The sequence below is a fragment of the Curcuma longa genome, unplaced genomic scaffold (assembly GCF_044706935.1).
Source record: "Curcuma longa cultivar G26 ecotype Majalengka, Jawa Barat unplaced genomic scaffold, ITB_CL_G26_1.1 contig_22454, whole genome shotgun sequence".
NCBI classification, from domain to species: domain Eukaryota; kingdom Viridiplantae; phylum Streptophyta; class Magnoliopsida; order Zingiberales; family Zingiberaceae; genus Curcuma; species Curcuma longa.
In genome coordinates this window covers 1,034-19,069 of record NW_027431910.1, presented here as the reverse complement: position 1 = coordinate 19,069, position 18,036 = coordinate 1,034, and the positions used below count along the sequence as shown (strand labels likewise).

The following is an 18,036-nucleotide window of genomic DNA, read 5'->3' as shown; positions in this document are numbered from 1 at the left end:
GAACTAGTCGTAAACCGTAAATAGTAATTTAGGAATCGGCGATCCTGAGGATCGATTGACTTAGTCTTTTGTAGACTTTGTCAATTGATCCTGGTAGGATAAAATTTTTTGTCCTGTAGGGTTCTATGCTTTTCGAAGCGGATAGAATCCGGAACATAGGACGGAGATCCAGATTGCCAACACCTGTGGAGGTACTAGACATGGTCGTGCCTTTGAGGCACAGGCCTGTCTTGCCTTGTCTTCAATTGATACTCTGCCTCGCCTGTTTTACTCTGTTTTCATCCTGTAAACACACAAACACACGAGCAGACCTCCAAACTAGGAAATAGAGAAAATAATATCTAATGCACAGATAAAGGATGTAATGAATGCAAAAAATAGCATGAAGTACAGAAAGATATGTGAATAAAGTACAAGAATCGTTTATAATCCCTACGCACATCAGATTCAGAAGTTAATTAATTGAGTTGTCAGTAATTCAATTAATTGACGGGCATACGATATCTTAAACACAGGGAGATTAATGCACTCATAATAAGAAGGAGCACATACTATAATATGGGATTGGTGTGGTAGTTTAATAATAACCCTTTAGTGGTATGGGTTATTATTGATGGACTTGAGTTGGGTGTTAAGAGAGAACACAAGAAGTTCATGCCCATTAGGAGGCCAAAACCAATTCCTCCTCTAGGTCATTATTGTAGCCTTTGGATAAAGCCTCATATCTACCTGAGAGAATTCTGTAAGAATTTCGATTAGAAAATTCTGTTAAGAATTTCTAAAATTCTGTAAGAATTTCGATTAGGAAATTCTGTTAAGAATTTTTTCTGTGAAAAATTTTGTTAAGGATTTCTGCTAAGAAATTCCGTTAAGAATTTCCATTATAAAATTCTGTTAAGAATTCTATTTCTTCCTAAACATAATTTTGTTATGATTTTTTCATAGAAAATTTGTTAAGAAATTTTGTTAAAAAAATAATAAATTTTAATTAAGAGATTTTGTTAAGAAATTAACAAAATTTAATTAAGAGATTTTGTTAAGATAATAACAAAATTTAGTTAAGGAAATTTATTAAGAAACTAACAAAATCTTATCAAGAGATTTTATTAGATTTTTTCTATCAAAATCTGATTAATAAAAGTTTGTTAGATTCTTTCTAAATTTTCTTAGATAGCAAAGCTATAAGAGGAGAGGAGAGGGGGCGCCTAAGGAGGCAATCAAAAACTCAAACCTCTTGTTTCCTAGGGCCGACGCCCAAGCCTCTAAATTTCTCCCCTTTACTTTGCTTGGGGCGCGCCCACCCTTCTCTTCTTCTTCCTCTTGTTCTAGGGCCGGCTCCTCCCCTCTTGGTGGTGCTAGGGCCGGCGGTGGAAGAAGGTCTCTCTTCCTTTTTGGCTAGGGCCAGCGGTGGAGCTTTCCTCTTTGGCTAAAGCCGGCGGCAAAGAGAAGGGAAGAAGGAAGATAACTAAAGAAAGGAAGAAAAAGCTTGGTGGTTTATCTTGGTAGACCGTCACCTACACGACGTCCAAGAAGAGGAGAGGAATATAGTAGAAGATCAAGAGGTCTTTGGGTAAAGAATATCTCTTACACAATCACAAGAAAGGTATAATTTATTTATTCTTCTACGTAAATTGTTTTCTTTATATGGAACATGAATACCAACACAAGAGTCTGAGATCATATGCTTTGATCAAGGTGTGACTTGATTAATCAAGCACATGTCTGATCAAAGTCGTTGGTTGCTTGGAAAGATTCTGTCTCTGGAAAATTTTTATCTGACAAGAATTAAATGGAACAGAATTGCAGGTACCAACAATCCTATCGTGCACCCCAGTTCATTGTGTGGGTGATTGGGGATGGCAAGTGCAGACAGTGACCATGCATGTTGCTTGTGATGTGTGTTGCATATCTGAATGCATTTGTTGTTATATTATACTGCATTGTTGTTACAACACCTTTGTGTGTGACTGTTGCACTTGTTTGATATATGAATGTTGCATTGTATGACATGATATGCATTGTTTGAATTCGCATGATTCCTATACCTATTAAACCATATTGATCTTTTCCTTATGTATCACTTGTAGAGACTGTATATCTTTTGTTATTCTTGTTGATATATCATGTTATGCACTTCTATCCTATATTCCACTGAGTATCTGATACTCACTACCTAGACCCTAGGGTTGCATTATTTTCTCCCCAGGTAGCAGATAGGATTATACTTGAAGCATGGAGATCTGTGAAGCTACTTCCATCTCACAGTAGGAGAAGTTATATTATGGGTTTATCTCGTATGGTTTTCAGTTTGTATTTGGAGATGTGGATCTTGGTGTGTATTTGGATCATTTATGGACTTATAGAGTTTTTGTGTGTATCCGTATTTTGGATTTACGTTTGTAATTGTGTGGACTTGGATTCTGTTATATTCTGCTGCGGAGTTTCTAGTATCGTTACTTGTCGATTTGTTGTTTGTTTGGGTTGTGATGCATATCGCGATGTTTTGGTATTTTCGTTGTTACGTGGATGATGTGTTGTTGGTGATCATATTTTGTGGGTATGAGTATGTGGATGGTCTATTGTGGTGGTTGTATAATTGATGCATGAGTTGTATATGTGGTTCGTGGTCGTGTGGGCATTTATCTATGTTGTTTAGTAGTTTTAAAATCATATGTTGTGTTGTAGAGCGACCATGTGGGCCTTGTACTAAATTGTATTCAGGAAAGTTGAATTGTTACAGGGGAGATGTTGTCAAAATTTTTCGGATAGTCGTCTCTCGAGATGTGACAAAATTGATCAGACCTAGGTATATTGTCAAACTAACTAGACCTAAATATATTGTTAAATATTGAAACCCTGGAGGCATACTACACCAACAAAGAGTTGGAAGTTTTTACCTAATGCAAACATAAATGGAATGATTTTATGTCCTTATGTATGGTGTAATATTGGTATATTTGTTTCAAGAGAGGTTGCCTATGATCATTTAATGGTTGATAGATTTATCAACGGTTATACTCACTAGGTAGCTCATTGAGAGATAGTATATAGTGCGTCTAGAAATTCTACTTATTTTCCATATCGAAAGGATACAGATGATATGTAAGGTTTAGTTTTTATGGCATTTGGGTTCATAATGATGTTGCAGAAGTGAAAATTGATACTGGTTTATGATGAGATTTTATCTAGTCTATGCATTTATATTTAGTCAATTATCATTGTAATAATAGTATAATGAATTTTTTTTTTATATTGTGTTTGAATGATATTTAGTGATATGTATTTTTTTCATTTTTACTATTGACTTTGTGTTATTTGTAATATGTAACTAATAATTATTTGTAGTAGAAATGACTCCTAAGCTTCGAACTAATAGGAAATCTCATTTTAAACTTTGTGTTGAGATAGATATGCAACCACCAACAATAAATACAAATCACATAGATCATGAATCAGGTAATGTCTCATTTTATTAATCATAAATTTATTGGTTGATTTTGTTTAATTTATATTTATATTTTTAATGGATTCAATACTTTTATAGATTGTCAAAATATACAGAGTACCTTGAATAATCAAAGAGATGTAGTTTTAAATCAACTACATGCTGATGTGCAAGGTAATATCCCAATTGTTGAGTACAAGTCTTCAGTTCCATAGCAAAATGATGATATGAACAAAGAATATAATGAAGGGAACATATATGAAGAATGTAATAATTTATTGTAATATTTTTATTCTATATTATATTTTTTTTGTACAGCTAGTGAAAACTTCATAATACTAAGAGGAAAAAAAGAGGTCCTACATTTATTAAAGAAATTTAGAGTCGACCTAGCACACTACCACATATTAAAATTCTATGTAATAATATATGGCATCCTATAAGAATATAAATAAATAAATTTATCGAATTCTTGGGTTCTTTGGTAAGGAACGGTAAGTAATCTCCAATTAATGTAGAAGATGGGTATAAAATGAAAATAGACCAGAAGAAAGGCATGTTAAATGTCATAAAGGCAATTGAATTACTTTTGTAAAATTTTAATATTTAATAATTTTAATTCATGCAATGATAATTTATCTATATTTTTTATAAGAAAAGTATGAATTCCTCCAAGAACAGAAAATTGGACATTACGCTCAATTGCAAAAAAAAAAATAGAAAAATTGAAAGTCTAAACTAAAAAGAAAGTACTATGATCCTAAATTGTCAATTCAAATTCTTTTACAATAAAGAGATGAAAGAGCTCGTGTAGAACAATATATGAGACTAGTTGCTTTTTGGAATACAGAAAAATCAAAAGTATAAAATATTTTATTTATTTAGAATAAATAATTTGATTCAAATGTTAGTAGATTATTATTTTATATATTATGTGTAATTTAATATAATAGGACAGAAGTGAAAAAAATAAAGATGCTAGAAAGCAAAAATAATGAATCAGATCACTGAAAGAATACTTTTGTTCAAGTGTAATAAAAATTGATAATTCTTCTTATTTATGTTATAATTTTATGTGTAAAAACTAGTAATTAAATATATTTTTTTAAAAAGAAAAGGAACGTCCTCCAACACGAGTTGAATAATTTTATGCTTATTTTACTCATGCTGATGGAAATCTCTCAAGCAATGTTATAGAAGAAAGATTGATAAGTTATTTTATACTTTTTAATTATATTAATTTAAAGTATTTTTAATTATCATTATATATTAAATAAATATTAACATGTCATATATTGATAAAGACTATAATGAAAGAACTAATAAATCAACTTCCTGAATTGTAATGATCAAGTGAGTTAAAATGATATATTTGCTCAAATCATTGGATCGAATATACCTTGTCAAGTACGTATGCTTAGTAATGGTGTTAGCCCATCTGATTTATGGGGAGTAGTTCCTAGCCGTGGCACATGCAATCGATTAGTAATGGAACATAAGGCAAAGTTAGAAAAGATGGATGAGCAAATTAAAAAGTAAGGTCAACATATTGTAATATTGGAAACAAAGATTTTTGATCAATTAAACCAAAATCTTCTTTCAAATTACAATAATAGTCAAAACACTTTTTTAAGTAGTAATCCACAAGGTTCTATTCCACCTTGTCCAACTTTATGAGTAAGATTACGTTTAATTTTTTTATTTTATGTTCCACACCTTGTCCAACTTTATTCTATTTTGCACTTTCATGTGGATTGGTTGTCCTGCCTTGATCAAAAGTTTATTTCATTCAATAAAATTTATGGCAAAAGTATTGCTCCTTAGTATAGATCCAAATAATATGGTAGGGAGACAAAAACAAGGGTTAAATTGGTATGAAGTACAAATACTAGTTTTCTTATAACGAGAAGAGGATTTAATTAGACCTTATGATCTTTTACAAAGATTTTTAGATACAGTTGGAGGAATGATAGCTTGACCTTATCATTTGGTATGATTTTAATCTTTTAGTAAAATTTTATTAATTTTTATATTTATCGTATTATTAAAATTTTAAATAAATATGGAATATATTTGTAATTGACAATAAGCGAAGACTACTATTAATGCATATAGAATGATACTTTATCTATTTTTTATTTAGTATGATATTTAATCTTTTAAATTATTTTTATTAGTTTTATATTTTTATTTTTTTAATTTACTTATACAAATTTATGGATTGTATTTGTAGGTGATAGGCATTTGAAATTTACTTATAATATATTAGTTGAAGATGATTCATTGTAAATTAGTTAAGTTTTTATTTTAAAAGACTATGTTATTCTAAATTTAATATTTTGTTAGTATTGAATTACTTTTGGATTCAATACTTTTACATTAGTATTACATTTGTACTTTTGTGATGATGTGATGAATTATGATGATGTGGTGAATGAATTGAATATTTTGGATGTAAATTTTTTTTATTCTATATAGTGGGTGAATTGTGATGACGTAAATTTTTTCTATTTTATATAGTGGCACTACAAGAAAAAAAGGATTTTTCGGCGGTTTAAAATTCGTTTAGCGGCGGTTTGGAACCGCCGCAAAATCATTTTCCGGCGGTTTACCAAACCACCGCTGATATCGGTGTCGTTAAACCATTTAGCGGCGGTTTTAGAGAACCGCTGGAATAACCGCCACTAAAATAGATTTCCCGGCGGTTATTTTTGCGGCGGTTCGAAATATTTCCCGGCGGTTGTTTTTGCGGCGGTTCGAAATATTTTCCAGCGGTTTATTTAGTGACGGTTCGAAATAATTTCCCGGCGGTTTGCTAAAACTGCCGCGAAATAGTTTCCCAGCGGTTTGCTAAAACTGCCGCAAAATAATTTCCCGACAGTTTAAGCTTTGAGTGTGCAATTACAGAATTTTCAGCCTGCGATAGTTTTTATAAATAAATACAAAAATTAAACCAAAAATTGTAATAAATAGAAAATTTTACTTGCATTAATTTCTTACAAAACTAGTAAACAAATATCAATCATTACACATGGATATCAAAGTTGTCAGATGTCAAATACAATGAATTTAGGTTACAAAAAAACTGAAACTTTGTTTGTTTACAAAAAACTGAAAAATCTCTCTAGCTTTCTCAGATGTCAAATCCTAGAAATAGATCCCTCGCTTTTCCTTCAACCAGGTTGCAAATTCGTTGCTTTTTGAAAAGTAGTCATCTTTGGAGCGCTCTTCAAACTTGTAAAGTAGTCATGCCTGCACAAGTACAAAAAAAAAATTAAAAGAGACAAACTATAACCTAAAGATCATTGAAATGAATGCTATTGTTTATCACAAAATTATGGACATTCTTCTTTATCCTCTCATGGCTTGGTCAATAATCATGAAATATCTACTGAGACCATACTGTAGGTATCAAAAAGTACAGAAATGTGTCATCACACTTTTAAGTTAGTGGGATTAACAACAGAATACAAAACGAGCAAATCAAATGAAGATAAGACCAACTAAATCTTGTCACTCATGCTAGATTCAATACTAATCTATATTATGTACATAAAAAAAAAGGCAGAATGCTTAACAGACCGACACCAAGCACAATAGAACAGGAAGCAGAAACATAGACATTCAAGTACAATAGTTGACACTAATCACAATATAACAAGAAAGAGAGTACAAAAATTAGAAGGTATTTGAGGACATCAAAGTAAGCAGAAACGTATCTTCTAATACCCTTGAAAGGTCTACCATATTGAATTACTTCAACTTGGTGAATATTTTGGACAGGAAACAAAAATAGAGAAATAGAATTGTTCATATATCGATCAGAATAATAATTTCAGCACTTCAAATGTCCTGCTGTAGAAGCACGGGATATGTCCAAACCATGGTGAATCCAAAGGAAGAATTATTGACATTGGATCAATAGTCTATGACTCGCTAAAAGGAATAAATAGATAAATGTTAAAAAAGAAACTTAATATTTGGTCTCAAGATCAGTTCCAAGAACCAGAGAAGAAAAGCATTTGCATGTTTAAATATCACAAAGGGTCCGATTCTGAATAGCTAACATTCACAGAGAAAATGAAAAAGCAATTATCAACCATGAACCATTTGGAAAATCCAAAGATTTCAAAAAATAAAATTTTCGTCAAACCTTCAAGAACTTACTTTTCTTTCTTTTTAGTGTCTCCTTCAGCAACTGTGCCACTTGCTGCCCGGAAAAACAAAGCTTACTCTGTAAATTCACATGAAAATATCAATCATTTTCAAATACAATTTGCACAAGAGAACTTAAAACAACTGAAAAAGTGTCCTTAATCAAAGAAACTGCATATGGAAATAAGCAAGACTTACCAAAATAAAAACTATAAAAGCATCATATAGTGTACATGAGATGATGTGGTCCAACAAATATTGAGATCATTTAATGAGAAACACCAATCAATGTGTAGTTATTTTTATGCTTAGAAGTATGAAGAAAAAAACATAAGATATCAAGTATTAAGAGCACATACTAGAGAACATTGCATTCTATTAATAACCTTGCTTGGAGGTTGATCGAAGATCTATGTAAATGTTCCCTATTGAAATAAAAATGCCTGAATTTCAATTGTAGATGTGAAGATCAACAATTCTTATAAATTTTAGTTGTAAAGAGAAATTCGAGTAAAAAAGGCAGAATCATCGATCTCAAAATGTTCCTTCTTTTATCCCAATCATGAACAACGTAACCAGAAGAATTCCACATTATCATTGATCATTACAACTTGTATAGATACATTTAGGTTAGTATCCATTTGATGGAAATAAGATTATAATCTGTAGAGGAAATAATAATATCCTATCACAAGAAACACAATGAAGCATCCTTACATTCCCTCAAATGCAACATTTCACCTTTTTTCTCTGAATCATAGAACAATGAACATAACTAGCAAAGGTTCATAGAACAATGAACAATGTTTTTGATGCAACATTTCCCTCAAATGCTACATTTCACCTTTTTTCTCTGCAACATTTCACCTTTTTTCTCTGAATTTCACCTTCTTCATGAGGTTCCAACTGGAGATGGTTTGATGTTTATATTTGCAGATGAATATCAACAAATAATATCCAACCGTATACTTAATTTGAGATATCTTCTGTAGTTATTTAAAAGAAAATAAGTTTTTTGCAAGAATATCAAATAATATGAAGAAGAGTTCAGTTTAATCATCAAATTATCACAGACTACTGAACAAATCTTTTCCTCGTTGTCCGAGCCTTGTATTATGAGTACGAGTTATGCACATGAGGTATAAGAAAAAAAAGAAGTAATAATATAAGTGTATTCAAAAAAGAAGAACTTTAATTATCAAAATTTGAGAAAAAGAGAAATATTAAAATGTTAGAAAATTATAGATGGCAATCGCTTCAGTGACTGCAAAATATAATTTTAACTCAGTAGAAGAAAAGAAGCTGCGAGCCTAGTCTAGCAGGCAAAAGCTTAGAGATAGCCACAACGAATGTCCAAATAAAAAACAGGCTTTAGGATTTGTATTCAATTAAAGTCGCACAAGATAACATCATTAAATATGCATTCCAATTTCTACGATTCAACAAATAAGAAGATGATGAACGGACGCCATCTGAACTTTGGTGTGACGAGATGCAGTATCGAAACCCAAAAGTTGAACCAAAATCAAGGAGAAAAATAAAATAAGCAGCAAGAGAAGAAAATCTTACACCAAAGAGATCCGGAAATTTCAGGACTAAGTTGTTTGAACAAAAAACAGGCACTTTGGGCACGCGAGTAAAAGAGAGGACAGAAAACTGGAGAAGCTATTTCGTCGTCTGCCGTCCTCCTGCAATCATCCCAGCACTCCCCCTAACAGTAAAAAAAATAGTAATATGCGCCCATAAAATGATGGGAAGAGCCTTATTGCTAAAACAAAAGGGAAAAGTTGGAGAACGCATACCTCTCGTGCGCGAGAAAGAGGGCGATCGTGGGCTAGGGCTCCGTTCGGAGTGCGCGAGGAAGACGGCGGTGTCGGTGTCCGGCGGCCGTCGGAGTGAGAGGGCGGTGTCGGTGTCCGGCGGCCGTCGGAGTGAGAGGGCGATCGGGTGGGCGTCGGAGTGAAAGAGAAACCTCGGCGGCGTCGAACGCGTCGGAGTGAAAGAGAAACCGCGGTGTGTAGGGTTAGGGGCGAGGGAGCTGCGGTTCGGTTCGGGAAAATAGAATCGTCGTGAGAAATATACTGGCGGTTATAATAAACCGCCGGGAAAATAGAATTTAGCGGCGGTTAAATTTTAAACCGCCGCAAATTAAATTTTAAATCGCCATGAATCACTAAACCGCCGCAAATCAAATTTAAACCGCTGCTAAAAAATTTATTTTTGCGGCGGTTAATTGAAACCGCCGGGAAAATGGATAATAGCGGCGGTTTTAAGAACCGCTGCTAAATAACCGCCGCTAAAAATTTATTTTTGCGGCGGTTAATTGAAACCGCCGGGAAAACAGATAATAGCGGCGGTTTTAAGAACCGCCGCTAAATAACCGTCGCAAAATCGTGATTTTTTAGTAGTGTGGGTGAAGTGATGATGTATATCCTATATTCTATGTGGTAAGTGAATTAAACTTATATATTTTGATTCAATATTAATGATAATATTTAATGTCTTTATAAATTATTATATTTGACATTTATAATGTCATTATAATTAGTTAATGTAACATTTTAAAAAGATCTTATAAATTATCATTATTGACGTATTTTATTATCTTTATTAAAAATATAAGATATTTATAATTTTTAATGTAAAGTAATTTATGTAACATTTAAATTTATCTTTATTATGAAAATAATAAAATATATATAAATATCTTTAAAATATTTTTTTGATATGTTTTATTATCAATATATCTTAAAAATTAAGGAACTTTTAAAATTATCATAGATATTTTATAATGATATTATATAAATATCAAAAATATTAGAGAGTCTAAGATAATATATATTTTAATGTGTTTTTAATAATATTATCATAATTTTAATATCATTAATATATTATACGTTTATATTTATATGTATCCTTGAAGATTTTATTTCTCTACTTTCACTTTCAGTACTATGGTCAGATGAAGCAAGTGAGAAATTGACGACTTTTACTTTCTCACTTCAACCAGATGAAGAACGTGCTGCCTTCCAAACAACTAACCGACCACGTGCTAGCCCACAAAAAATGACTAAATAAAATAAAGAAAACTTTCGTATATGCCATCTCGAACGGTGACAATTCGTCAATCCTTCATAAAAACAACGCGCGTTCAATCACTGTACTTGTTACAAATGTGCGTGAATCTTCAGTCTTTATAGATACATGGCACGACAATTCTCATAGTTGGCATTGTACGTACGTTGACGACCCGTTGCTTTCGCCTGAAAATGAATAAATAAACAAGAAAACTTTGGCACGTATGGTGATAAATTATCAACCCTTCAGAAAAAACAGTCGTTCGGGCAATTCGCTAGATCAAAGCGAAACTGCACTTCTATGTTCAGCCTAGCTCTATATATGCCAGTACTCTTCTGATAGCTAGGACTGCAACTCTTTCGGCAACGTAACCTAATGGCAGCTGATCAAAACCAAGTGCTACCCAACTCCGGCAGGATGGCTGGGGCTTGGGTTCGACTGGTTGAGTTTGGAACAGGAGTGAGATCGGAAGTGTTAGCGTTTGGGGAGAAATTTTGGAGGATGGGTGCAGACGATCCGAGGAAGGTCATTCATGGTGTTAAAGTAGGGGTGGCTCTCTCACTCGTCTCGCTCTTTTACTACACTCGCCCCTTCTACGATGAATTCGGCAGCAACACCATGTGGGCGGTGATGACCGTCATCGTGGTCTTCGAGTATACTGTTGGTGAGCACAACGACTAAGAGAAGTGATCTTTATATTTAATTTGTTATCCTAGCTAGCTTGTTTTCACTAGTAGAGCTAGCTTTATATAAATTAACGAAATGATAGCAATGCATGCATGGGCGCAGGTGGTTGCTTGTACAAGGTAATCAACAGAGGAATAGCCACGCTTGGCGGCGGCAGTCTTGGGCTGGCCACCCACTGGATGGCAACCAAGTCAGGGCTAAAGGCGGAGCCAGTAATTCTCAGGGCCTCAGTGTTCTTTTTAGGTAGGAAAAATTAATGAATATATATATACGTAGGCATGGCTGTGTCTATTTAGTAATTCGACCTCATTTATAATGATCTTTAATTGATTATGTATCAGCTTTAGCTGCGACATTTTTTCGATTCATACCGACTGTAAAGACACGGTTCGACTACGGCATCACCATATTCATCCTCACCTTTAGCTTGGTGACTTTGTCGGGCGATCACGTCCATGATTTGATGGATTTAACAGTGGAACGCATATCGACCGTCGGCATTGGCATTGCAATCACAATCTTTGTTTGCATTTTTGTTTGCCCCGTTTGGTCAGGCCAAGAGCTCCATTTTCTCATTTCTAAAAATTTGACGAAGCTTGCAGAATCCTTAGAAGGTATATATATCTTCCATCCCGTCGTTCATTTATTCATAAATTTAAAAGTTGAATTGAGAAATATCTTCGAATCAATGTAAATTATTTATTGACAGGAGTAGAAGAATATTACTTCCCCAAGAACGGTGACAGTATGGACAGGACAGAATCAGCTTCTAAGAGGTCACATAGCTACAAGTGTGTGCTGGACTCGAAATCATCGGAGGATTCATGGGCGAGTTTGGCGTGGTGGGAACCCGCACACGGATGGTTCAAATTTAGGCACCCATGGCAGCAATATAGCAAGGTGGGAGCTGCCGTGAGGCATTGCGCTTACTGTGTAGAAACACTGCATGGGTGCGTCAACTCAGTTAAGGTGCATGATTAATTAAAAAAACTCATTAGTCAATTCAGCTCCGACGACTCCATTATTTAAAATAAGAAATTAAACCACATTGATTATATTTGATGACGACAGAGACCAGAATTCTGGGAGAAACATCTGAGAGATGCTCGCATGAAACTGAGCTCAGATTCGTCCAAGGTCTTAATGGAACTGTCGAGTTCCGTGAAGACAATGAAGAAGTCTCCCAGTGTCAATTTATTGGTCGAGGAGATGAAAAATTCAGTGGAAGAGCTTCGGATTTCTTTGTCATCATTGACCGAGGAGCAGTTGGCGTTCACACAGACAAGGCCAGCAAAGTCAAATGAATTAGGGAACGAGAACAGCAGCTACGTCGACGACCGTGACGTGGTTGTTGTGTCAATGCCTGTAACGGAAGCCATGGCAATTGTGACGATGACATCATTGCTGATCGAGATATCGGCGAGGATCGAAGGAGTCGTCGAGGCGGTGGCTACCCTCGCAGAGCTTGCAGTCTTTAAGCCCATCGGAAACGACGAGTCCAATTCACAAGTGCAGGCGGAAGAGCAAGAGGAGAAACCCCTTCATCAAGTCTGATAGCTAGATACAAGGCCGTGCATGAGATAACAACAGTTTACGACGGGAGAGTTTAATCTGTTATTCTTTTTATCTTTTAGATATATAGATTGATTTAAACGTTAATATATATCATGACTCAAATACCATATACATATTATATTAATATATCTACTTTTTATTAATTTACATCCACATTCATTTGAATATTAATATTTATTATTATTTATAGATCTCGATCGTCTATTAATTCTATCATTATTTTTATTTTATATTAAATAAATAAATACAATTACTAATACAGTATAATATCATTTGGATATTATGGCATTCATACATTAGCAACAATATGAATACTCTTATAGAATAGAAAGATAAATTTTATTATTTTGAAAGTCACTTTTCGATGTCTATAAAAACTCTTGTTCTGAATATATTAGATATTTGAATCAACCACCTATCTAATATATAAAAAAATTAAAAATATATCACATATATATTTTTCAAAAATAAAAAGTACTGTTTCAAAACATTGAAATTTTTTTTAAAAAATTAAATCTAAAGACCAATTTATTTAAGATTGTTTTACTCCCAAATTTATTATTTATTTTTATGCATTCTCCCAAATAAAATTAGACCGATTATTCAATCATTAATGTGAATGGCTCATATAGTAGTTTTAATTCAAATTATTGAATAAGACATATTTTTAATTTAAATAATAATAATAATAAAGTAATATAAATTATATATTATTCTACGTTATAAATTTTAAAAATATTTTTAAATAAAAAAATAAATAATTGAAGTGATATAAATTTCATGATTTAAAGAGAAATTCATTTTTTTAATAAAACTTAAATATAAATACAATAATAAGTATTATGATTAAAATTTGTCGCATAGTAATTTGGTCAAAATTTATCCATTTAGAATTTCAAAACAACTAAATTTCCTGGGGACGTGAAAACACGTGGCATGGCGACAGGGAGAAGGAATATAACCCGGGGGAAACACGGGGCCATAGGGAATATAGGGATAGAAAAATCTCGATCCCTCAGGGGCATAAGGGAAGCAAGAGCAACCGACCTCCCTAAGAGGAGAGCCCAACCCTCAAGCACTGTACTCAAAGATCTCTTACAACTCCAACCGAAGCGGCTAGACCTCTCCTCCTATTAAGTTCAATACTTTAAACCCAAGCAAAGTAATAACCTAGCGAAACACCGACCTCATCAAAAGATCGGCGTACCCCTTGGTATTCAAAGTGAGCTCCACATGGCTCATATCTATACCAGGAAGCATGTCCTTCATCATCCGGCCTCGCTGCCAGAGTGGACCTCCTGCTCAAAATCCCATACTAAGTCCGACCCCTTACAAAACTCCAGGACATACCTCACTAAAAGATCGACATAAGGTTCAAAACACAAACTGAGCTCCTCTGGACCTCGATGCAGAGACCCTCATTCCTCACCATCCCGGTATCACCATACGGAACTCATATAAACCTCTCCCGAGGGTTACCACGGATCACAACGCTCATAATAATGGTGAATAAGCCCCGCCCTCTCACAATGAGCTCAGAAGCGTCGGTACCATAAGTCGACCTCATGACAAGGTCCGGGCATCACATACCTACCTCATGACAAGGTCCCGGCACCATAAGCCGACCTCATGCCAAGGTCCAGGCATCACATACCTACATCATAACATGGTCCAGGCACCATAAGCCGACCTCATGTCAAGGTCCGGGAATCACATATCTACATCATGACAAGGTCCAGGCATCACATACCTAGTCCCGACACCATATGTCTACCTCATGACAAGGTCCCGGCTGATGGGAAACACTAGAAAACTCATTCCGGTGAATTCTTGCAGAACAAAATTTTTTTATGGAAACAGATTTAAGTTGCCCTCATAGTTAATCAAACCAAGGTTTGATCAACGCATTTAGATCATTGGACTCTTGTGTTTGGTTTACAGGATCCAAGATAAAAGGGACAATTTATTTAAAGCGGAAACAATAAACTTTTTACCTTTTCTTCGGGATGTCTAGAAGGAGAAGATGACTCCTTGATCTTCTGCTGTATGTCCTCTCCTCTTCTCGAACATTGTGTGGACAACGGTCCTTTGAGATTTCTCTACCAAAATTCTCCTCCGATGGCAGTCAAGAAAGGAGTAAGAACCCTCCTTTCCTTTCTCTTGTTCTTCTTCTTCTTCTTCTTCTTGGCCGCCGGTTCTTAAGAAAGGAAAAGCTAGGAACACCGGCCACAAAAGAAGCAAAGGAAAGGCAAGGGATTGCCGCCCCTTAGAGAGAAAGAAGAAGAGAGGGGCGCCGGCCCTAGAGAGGAAGAAGGGTAGGGGTGGGCGGCGGAAAAGGAAGGAGGAAGAGTTTCTTTAGCCGCCGGCCCTAGGAGGAGTTATAACAAGTTATTGTGTTATGTTTTGCCTCCTCTCAACCTCCTTTTATATAGCCAAGCCATCATGGAAATTTAAGAAAGATTCTAATAAATTTTCTTATCCAAATTTAGTTAGAAAAGATCTAATAAAATCTTTAAGAAAAATTTATTAGAAACAATCTAATAAACTTATCTTATCTAGATTTATTTTAGAAATAAATCTCTTAATAAGATTTTATTAGAAAGAATCTAACAATCTTATCTTATCTAGATTTATTTAGAAATAAATCTTTTTATAAGATTTTATTAGAACAAATCTAATAAAAATCCAATGGATAAGATTTGTTATCTTTTTAATAAATTTCCATTATATTAATTTTGTTCTTATCTTTAACAAAATCTTTTAATTATATCTCGCTAATATTTAACGAGATTCCATAATTAATATTTTATTAATTTAACAAAATTAATTCATAAAATTTTATAATAAAATTTTGTACGAGAAGAGACAAAATTTCTTAGCGGAAATTCTTATAAAAAATTTCTTTCTTATCCGAATTTTTCCCGGAAAAATTCTAAATAAAATTTCAGAAATTTTCTTTTATAAATAGAATTTCCTATCCGAAATTTCTCACAGAATTCTTTTCAGAATTCTTTCAGAATTCATCCGGAGGTCTTCCAAGGTCTTTTGAGGTCTTCAAGAATTCTTCCGAAGGTCTCCGAGAGGTCTTCAAGAATTCTTCCGAAGGTCTCCATGAATTCTTCCTGAGGTGGATTCGAGGATTTCCAGAGGCTACAGTAGGGACCTCGAGGAGGAATTGATTTTGGTCTCCCGATGGGCTTAAGCTTCCCATGTTCCTCCTGAACACACAGCTTAAGTCCATCAATAATAACTCATTCCACTAAAGAGTTATTATTGCACTACCGCACCAATCCCATATTATATTATGGGCTCCTTCTTACTACAAGTACATTAATCTCCCTGTGTTTAAGATATCGTATGTCCGTCAATTAAATGAGTTACTGACAACTCGAATTTAATCAACTTCTAATCCAAGAGTAGTACCACTCAACCTTTGTTATCATGCGGAACTAAGTCCACCTGCAGGGTTTACATGATAATCCTTTATGAGCTCCTCAAGGGGACATCATCAACCTAGATTATAGGACACAGTTTCCTTCTATAATCAACAACACACCATGTACATAATACTACTTCCCAACTCATCGGGTCTTTTGATCTATCGCTCTAAATCTCACCATTTGATGAATTTGCACCTTTGCAATCCAACAATCCCCTCCTCAAACAAAGGACCACTGAAAGCTCTGCTACCATTTCTCATGGTCCAGCTGCCATGTTCTCATGGTCTGGCTGCCATGTCCCTCATGGTCCGAGCCTCCCCTACTTCCTTTGTTTTCCCCGAGGGTCCCCACATGGTTAGATTTGGATCATGACTCATCCGACGGTTAGTCCGGTGAAGAGCGGCCTCGCTCTAATACCAATTGTAGGGTCCCCAAGGATGTCTGTATCTCCACAATGGCATGATATTATCCACTTTAGGCCTAAGCCCTCATGGTTTTGTTCTTAGGCTCTCCCTAAAAGGCCTCATGCCAATGGAGATACTTTCCATCCTTTTAAACCCATGATCTTTCCCATGTGTTTTAGATGTGGGACTATGTTTGCACCTTTGCAATCCAACACATACTAAGTACATGTGTTTGTTATTATATTGGGATTAAGATCATGTACATCGATAGTAACAGAGGTTTAGTTCGATTATATAGTCAGTATAAATCGAACAATCTTCAGGTGGTCCTGCTCAATACACACTAAGTGTACTAGTGTAATTCTATAGTCAAGACAGACTAAGACCAAATTACACTACAACCAGTCCAATGGTTTGTCCAATCCATCTTGGTTGTAAACATTATTTATAATCTATAAGGAACTGATAACAGTTGGGTTTTACGGGCCGCAAAAACTGCTTTTTGCGTTGCGGAAACCCCGGAACCCATGCCACGGATCCGTGCGAAGAAACAAAAATTTACTTGTACATGTTTTATATGAAAAACTCTACATCTACATGAAAGAGTTTACCCTTGATGCGTATCCCTTCGCTTATCCCGCTTGTCCACGTAATCACCGGATCTCGAGAGCTACAAGCGTAGACTCCTCTATGGTATCCACACGGACTCTTTGGTGGAAAAATCGAAGCCAAAAGGTGTGCTAGCACCTTGGAATGGATTTGGTGTAGAGGAGAGGGAGAGGGAAGAAAACCAAGGAGAGGGAGAGCAAAATCAACTTCACGTTGAGAGAATGAAAAAAAAACCAACTTTTTCATTCTTTAGTGGCTTGTTACATCAAGGCATTTTAAGGCTAATTAATCCCATTAAAGCCATTCAAGCCTTAGGTTACAAACTCCTATTGTAACCCCCATGATGTGGCATCCATGATGATGTGGAGCATCATCATTGGTCACCTCTTATGCCACCTCACATCAAAGTCAAATGGTCAAGTCAAGCATTGACCATGAGGTGACATAAGTCAAGTCAACATAGATGATGACATGGCAAAAAGTCAAGTCAACATTTATGATGACATGACACAAAGTCAAGTCAAACTTGACTCCCAAAGTTCTCCTTCTCAAGTCAAGTCAAACTTGACTTCTAATCTCCCAAAGTTGATCAAATCAACTCCACTAGCCTAGTTTGGATTACACTTAACCCAACTTGATTCAT

At 34.8% G+C, this 18,036-nt stretch overlaps 1 protein-coding gene, 1 long non-coding RNA gene and 1 pseudogene across 2 annotated transcripts; 2 read left to right on the top strand and 1 right to left on the bottom strand.

The window, feature by feature from the left end:
• The first annotated feature begins 3,966 nt into the window (after window positions 1-3,966).
• Window positions 3,967-5,441, top strand: LOC141817898 (uncharacterized; annotated as a pseudogene).
• Window positions 5,442-6,548: 1,107 nt separating this feature from the next.
• Window positions 6,549-9,221, bottom strand: LOC141817897 (uncharacterized). The gene is made up of 3 exons (XR_012600883.1): window positions 9,170-9,221; window positions 7,613-7,679; window positions 6,549-6,697 (listed from the first exon to the last, which is right to left on the bottom strand). It is a non-coding gene; the product is annotated as an uncharacterized LOC141817897 (long non-coding RNA).
• Window positions 9,222-11,095: 1,874 nt separating this feature from the next.
• Window positions 11,096-12,919, top strand: LOC141817896 (aluminum-activated malate transporter 10-like). The gene is made up of 5 exons (XM_074705509.1): window positions 11,096-11,342; window positions 11,468-11,608; window positions 11,707-11,979; window positions 12,075-12,334; window positions 12,437-12,919. Exons 1-5 carry the CDS (start codon window positions 11,096-11,098, stop codon window positions 12,917-12,919), a joined length of 1,404 nt encoding a protein of 467 aa, XP_074561610.1.
• Window positions 12,920-18,036: the final 5,117 nt, after the last annotated feature.

What these genes read in the sequence shown, in the direction of transcription:
- LOC141817896 (XM_074705509.1), top strand. Translation starts at nt 11,096, where the DNA reads ATGGCTGGGGCTTGGGTTCGACTGGTTGAGTTTGGAACAGGAGTGAGA. An exon ending in GGCCTCAGTGTTCTTTTTAG is followed by an intron (nt 11,609 to 11,706) that starts GTAGGAAAAATT and finishes ATTATGTATCAG; the next exon opens with CTTTAGCTGCGACATTTTTT. An exon ending in GGTGCGTCAACTCAGTTAAG is followed by an intron (nt 12,335 to 12,436) that starts GTGCATGATTAA and finishes TGATGACGACAG; the next exon opens with AGACCAGAATTCTGGGAGAA.